Source organism: Leuciscus leuciscus, assembly GCF_965113295.1.
Source record: "Leuciscus leuciscus genome assembly, chromosome: 9".
Lineage (NCBI taxonomy): Eukaryota > Metazoa > Chordata > Actinopteri > Cypriniformes > Leuciscidae > Leuciscus > Leuciscus leuciscus.
This window is the reverse complement of record NC_138733.1, coordinates 24,907,330-24,914,012: the sequence shown is the minus strand read 5'-3', so window position 1 is coordinate 24,914,012 and position 6,683 is coordinate 24,907,330. Positions and strand designations below refer to the sequence as shown.

The window sequence follows — 6,683 nt, the reverse complement described above, 5'->3', positions numbered from 1 at the left end:
TTGAAACTTTGCCAGATGGTAGTAGTATTGCTCGCTACTCAGATACACGGACTCAGCCCAATCAGCCCATAGGTGGCGCTATAATGACCACATTTACTAAATTGGTCATAACTCCTACATAGTTTGTCCTAGAGGCTCGATTTTAGCATCACTGTGATCCCTGGATCCCTGGATTTGAGCAAAAAAAATTATAATATGGGCAATTTTGTCCAAAGCCTACTTTGGCCAACTAGTCCCTGGTTTTTGGTCCAATCGACCAATGAAATTTGAGCACCTATTAGACAAGGTTAACGGAGGCCAATCGGAACAAAACTCAATGGGCATGTTCGACTCATGGCCCTAGAGGTCTGCAAGAGTTTTGAAAGAAATCGGCCACTAGTTGGCGCTAACGAGTTTTATGGCTCTGTAATCACGTGGTGTAAAACTTAACAACTTTTGATGCTTTTGTGCTTAAAGTCCTTAAAGGCCTTAACTGCTTGAACCCCGATAAATGCTGCTTGCAGCTTTAATTATTATTATTATTATTATACTATATATTTGGCATGTTACAGAAATTCACACCAACCTTAAAACACTGCATGGCATAATTGTCTCTCATATCTGTTTGATCCATGTGTATTCTGGACTCATATGATGATTCATTAATTAATTTAAAATAAAAGTTAAAGTCAAATGGCAATAAATAAACTAACAAACATTTAAACCTCTGATGACAATGAATTCAGTACAATAATATCTTATATATTACACATTATAATAAATTTAATGTACACAAGCCTATTGCAGTAAAACACAAGACATCTGCTGACGTAATAAAATAAAAACCATTGTTTGACCTTCACTGAATGATACTAAGGCCTACACCGGCAATTCACCTGATTCAATTTCTTCAAGTAACACATCAACCATGAGCCACAGTTTATATCATATATGTTGGTACACTTACTCCCACAATTCTGCTTATGGTAAAACATATGAATTGAAATTAACATGATAATTAACATGAACTTAATTTCATGTATAGCCCTATTGCTTTTTTCACATAGCTTTTTCACTCTTGAGAGCAGAGAGCAAAACAAAAATTTTCTCCTGAAATGCAGTATAATTAAATCAAAACTATTAAAGACATATAATGTTACAATATAATGTTAAAATATAATTTGTTGTGCATATTGCCTCAAACTGGATCTCTATAATCCTTCACATACTGTATTAAGCAGAATTTAGTCACTAATCTAGAAAAGAAAGGAATCCTTTTTTTTCTGGTCTGTGCTACACTGTCCAGCTTTAGCTTCCTTTATTCCCTGAACACCTGCATCTTACTGTGAGCTATTTCTGCACTTAGGATGTAAGGTAATAATTATATAAATGTTTTCCACAGAAAATATCACCAGCAGGTATGTTTTTCATTCTGGGACCAGTATGGGATGCTGGTTTGCTGAGCCTGGTCCCCATCATGGGAAGCGGGAGTGCTGGTTGCAGCTCACCAGCTTAGTTTTGCTTGAGAATAGCATTAATATGCCAGACCATCGGCTGGACCAGCAGTATATCAGCACTACAACGGTTCTAACCAGCCTGAAGCAATATGAATTCATGCTGGTTTAAGATGGATTTTTTCAGCAAGGAAGGAATGAAAGACACGGCACAGTGGCTGAGTAAACAGCACTGGCACTGTAGCATCACAGGATGAATGTTCCTACAAAGGATAAATGGTTTACAGAATGGATGAATGCAATGAAAAAAAGGATATAAAAAAAAATCTTACGATCAAAAAAAAAAAAAAAAAACGGTTTAAATCGATGTTGCTGTTATTTTTGCAGTTCTATGCATATTTGAATGGGTTAGTTGCTAAACGAATTCTCTGTCTAAAAATATTTTTTGGGTAGCTAGAAAACAAATGGTTTCTTTCTTTCTTTCTTTCTCATAAAGATGGGGTTTTAGGTACATCAAATTAGATAATAGCAGTAAACAACTTGTAAGAGCTTGTAAAAAGATTACAGAAAAAAAATTATAAACAGTATGTTTAAATAGGGATGAAAAACACAATATGTATTAATAAAAAATGTTGGCATACATGCCAAGGAACTTGGCTCATTACTCAGCTTAATAAATGGTCATTTTAAAACTTAGACTACACTATAACATATATTGTGTCGTGTGTATATGTTTATAAACTGTGTTAGCCTATGTAAAAATGCCACTGGTTTAGAATTGCATCAAGCCCTTCTTTAAATATCAATCAAATTAATTCCAGCAGAAAAGAATATGTCAGGATTTGAGACAACCTGCTAAATTGTTAGTTTGTGATTCTAAGAATGCCAAATAAATTCTACAGGTTTTACCACAATAGAAATGTGATTTTGTTAACGTTTTAAAAAGTAAAAAAAACTGATGTTACTACTGAAATGGCTTATAAAGCAAGTGTGTGTGTGTGTGTGTGTGTGTGTGTGTGTGTGTGTGTGTGTGTGTGTGTGTGTGTGTGTGTGTGTGTGTGTGTGTGTGTGTGTGTGTGTGTGTGTGTGTGTGTGTGTGTGTGTGTGTGTGTGTGTGTGTGTGTGTGTGTGTGTGTGTGTTTGTTTATATGAGTCATGAGGACACAAAATTTGATAATTACATGGGTATTACACTGGTGTTACAATGTAAACGTGGTTTATGAGAACATTTCTTGAGTCCTTTACAAACATGCTAAACAATGTTTTATTAAAAATGTAAAAATTCCAAAGGTTTTATACAATGGGTAATGTAGGGTAAGTGTAGGGGGATAGATTATACAGTTTGTACAGTACAAAAACCATTACACCTATGGAGAGAGAAAGATTTGACAGAAAGACAGATTAATATGTCACATTAATGCATATACAACTGAAAAGTTAAGTAAGTTTTGTACAAATGATATTTAGTATGACACCTTTCTAAAAAATATATATTCCAGTATTCTCTCTAGTGTTATTTGTTCAAGAAGCAAAAACTTTTTGCTTGAAAAATTTGATCCCTTTGACCCTGATTTCTTTAGTTCTCAGGCCATATATAACAGGATTCATCGTCGGTGGCAATATCATAGCAGCAACCGCAATGAATTTTCTTAAGTGAGGAGAGATATCTTTTATCCTGTATGAGATTATCGTGAAAAGACCCAAACACTCAAACAAGATAAAGACAATTAGATGTGTACCACAAGTCTGAAGAGCTTTACTCCTCGTGTCAGAGCTTTTGTTGTGGAAGCAGGCTATGAGTATCCTTAGGTATGTGTACAAAATCAGACCCACTGTTACCACCTGACAGACAGCTGTCAACAACAGACCATAAACGTTATTAATGGTCGTGTCTGCACAGACCATCTGAAGCAGGGAGGGATTGTCACAGTACGGATGGGTAAGATAAGACCTACAGCGAGGCAAACGCAGGAGAAGAATGAAAAGCACGGCCATCAGTGTCAAATTAGAGAGCCAAACCAATGAGATGATCTTCATGATGTGAACGTTGCTCATAATGGTAGTGTATCTCATTGGCTGGCAGATAGCAACATATCTGTCATATGCCATAGCAGTCAAGATGAAGACCACAGATACGGCATACACATGTATAAAGAAAGCCTGAGTGATACAAATGGAGAACGACATGGTCCTGGTGTCAAAGAGGAGCTCCCGCATGATGTGAGGGAACAGGCAAGTGGAGCCAATGAGGTCATTAATAGGCAAATTTAACAGGAGAATGTACATTGGTTCATGAAGAGCCTTATTGGTAATGATAGTGAACAGGAGGAAGGAGTTGCAGAACAATATGATTATATAATTCAGAGCGGCAAGGACAAACGCAACAATGGCCTTCTCAGGAGACAGATCGAAGCCCTGAAGAGACAGATCAGATGATACATTGTAGACATTGCCGGCTGAAGACATGATATCATTCTAAACAAAGTAGAAAAGAGCAAATATAGCAAATATATTACAGCACGACCAATATGGAGTATAGTATACTGTATGGATAAATGTGTAATATTCAAAATACTTACAACAGATTATGTACATTTAGAAATGTTTTGCTCTTCTACATAAAAGACAGTGACAATTATGAACTGTCAATAACATGGCAGTTGCTAACTGTCTGTCTGACTGATTGACCAAGCAGTCATGCAGCAACCTGACCTGTCCTAACTAGTGTGTATGCGCTTTCATCGTGGGTCTTTTATACTGTCTTAAAGTTATCTATCTGTGGGGAAAACCCCACTAGGACGAAGTCATTGTCAAGATGTTATATGGATATGGTCCCTGGAGCACAAGTTTTATCAGCTGACAGTATCAGTATTAACAATGAACATTTGTGCAGTTCTATCACCAACACAGAATATAATGAACTGAATTATGAAAAAGAAGTCCACATCTTCTCAAGCACACTTATCTTCCAAAACCCTTGTCAAACTTAGGCTAGGTACTGTATCAGCTTAAATGCATGGGAAAGTATCAAGGAATGGCTACAGGACAAATAATAATAAGAAAAAAAGGTTAATTATAAACCTGAGGAGAAAACCCCACTAGGACGATGTCATTGTCAAGATGTTATATAGATATGGTCTCTGGAGCACAAGTTTTATTAGCTGACAGTATCAGTATTAACGATGAACATTTATGCAGTTTTATTACCAACACAGAATATTATAAACTTATTTTTTATTATAAAAAAAAGGTTAATTAACCCTTTAAGCCCTGCATTTTTAGAGTTGTTTTTTTCTGACATACACAAAAGTAAAGACTCATAACTCCAAAAACATAGCAAGGACAGTCAAAAGGTTGGTATTGTTTGATAGAAAACTTTACATTTGGACAAATCTTTTTGAAATTATAATTTTACATATCTTTCTTATTTGACATGCAATAACTGCAATAGGTAAACTAAAGAGGGTAGGAGGACATCTCTTTTTTTGGGTGAAGTTCCCCTACAGGTAAGCTGCATCTGGATTACATTTTGTGGTGATAGCATAAAACAATCAAAAGTTACAGCATTTGGAACCAATGTAGTCTTTTTGCTCAGCCTTTGACACCCCCTAATGGGCATTTTTAAATTTGTTCTACCTCCGTGAGGAATATATCGTTATCGACGCAATGGATTAAGTCGATTAGGGACTCATTTCAGTCGGGAGTATCTACTGTAAGTAATGATATGCCATTTTCTACAATCTGTGCATGTTTCATGAAGTTATGAGCAAAAACGCCACGTGAAAGCTACATATTTGTTCTTAGTTATAGTGCCTGTGCACCTGTGGAATTTTATTAGTCATAACTCCGAGAGGAGTATCGGTTTCACTTTATTTTGATGGTCCCTTAAAGGAACACTTCGACTTTTTGGGACTCTAGCTTATTCACCTTATCCCCCAGAGTTAGATAAGTCCATACATACCTTTTTCATCTCCGTGCGTGCTGTAACTCTGTCTGACGCACCCTCCGCTGGCCTAGCTTAGCACAAACACTGGAGGTAAACGGCTACAGCTAGCATACTGCTCCCAATAAGTGACAAAATAACGCCAACATTTTCCTATTTACATGTTGTGATTTGTATAGTCACAGCGTGTACGAATAACAAGGTCACATGAGACACAACCATCTTCTAACCGTATACATACTCGGAACTATATTCTCAGAAGACGAAGCACTGCTACTTCTGCGGAGTGATTTACTCCAACTCTGAGCGAACTCTGCTCCTCACCACGGGGCTTATCAGGTGCTGCGCCTGCGAGCAAATCACTCCGCCCAAGTAGCAGTGCTTCGCCTTCTGAGAATATGTGACCGTTATTTGTACACGCTGTGACTATACAAATCACAACATGTAAATAGGAAAATGTTGGCGTTATTTTGTCACTTATTGGGAGCTGTATTTTTTTTTACAGATTGGGCTTTGGACGGACTCGGGCTCATTTAGCTTTTCTCCTTTCATCGTGCCCATAATATACGTGCAGAGCGCAGGCTACTGTATGAAATATTGATAATATTATAAATATGCAACGCAATATGCGATCACGCGAGTAACGCGACGCGCGTGCAATGCATTAGGTGACAGTTGACCATGCAGAGCATCAGGGAGAAGTTAGAGTGTAAGGAGTTACTCAAAGTTACAAAAATACTTCAGGAAAAGATGCATTTTGAAACAGTTTTGATTTGATTACCGAGCCTGAAGCCTTCAACAGGATGCTATTTTTTTTTCTTCACAACGATCGCGAATAAACAGTGAATGAACCTATACTCAGTTCAACAGATTTTTTTTTCTTTATTATATTTTTATTATTATTTAACGTTAGCCAGTTGGCGAAGAGTTCTTTCAAACGTTGTTCTTCAGTAAAGTTACTTGACATCAAAAAAAGGTAGGCCGTAAATCTTTATTTACTGCTGGATCACATTTGGCTATATAATATTCTCTACTGCATGTGCTTCTCTGTAATGGACAGTCTGTATTAATATTTGTGGGCATAATTGTCGGTGGTGGTATAGTTATGTTTGAGGCCTATAATAAAATTTTACCTAGTAGCGTGTGTATGTGTGTGCGTCTTGTGTGTGTGTCTAGCAGAGACAGCGCGTGTCAGAGAAGCTCAAAGTTATATTGATGTTGGTCTTGGGTCGGGTTCGGGCTGAAAAATTGCAGACGTTTTCGGGCTGGGGCCGGATTAGGGTTTGAACACCACGGGCCAGGTCTCG

General features: G+C 37.2%; 1 protein-coding gene across 1 annotated transcript; it reads right to left on the bottom strand.

The window, feature by feature from the left end:
* Positions 1-2,954: 2,954 nt before the first annotated feature.
* Positions 2,955-3,899, bottom strand: LOC309505529 (olfactory receptor 52B4-like; the record flags this gene model as incomplete). The annotated part of the gene is made up of 1 exon (XM_082178927.1): positions 2,955-3,899. The coding sequence occupies one exon, from the start codon at positions 3,897-3,899 to the stop codon at positions 2,955-2,957; it is 945 nt and encodes a 314-aa protein (XP_082035053.1).
* Between the last annotated feature and the right edge of the window lie 2,784 nt (positions 3,900-6,683).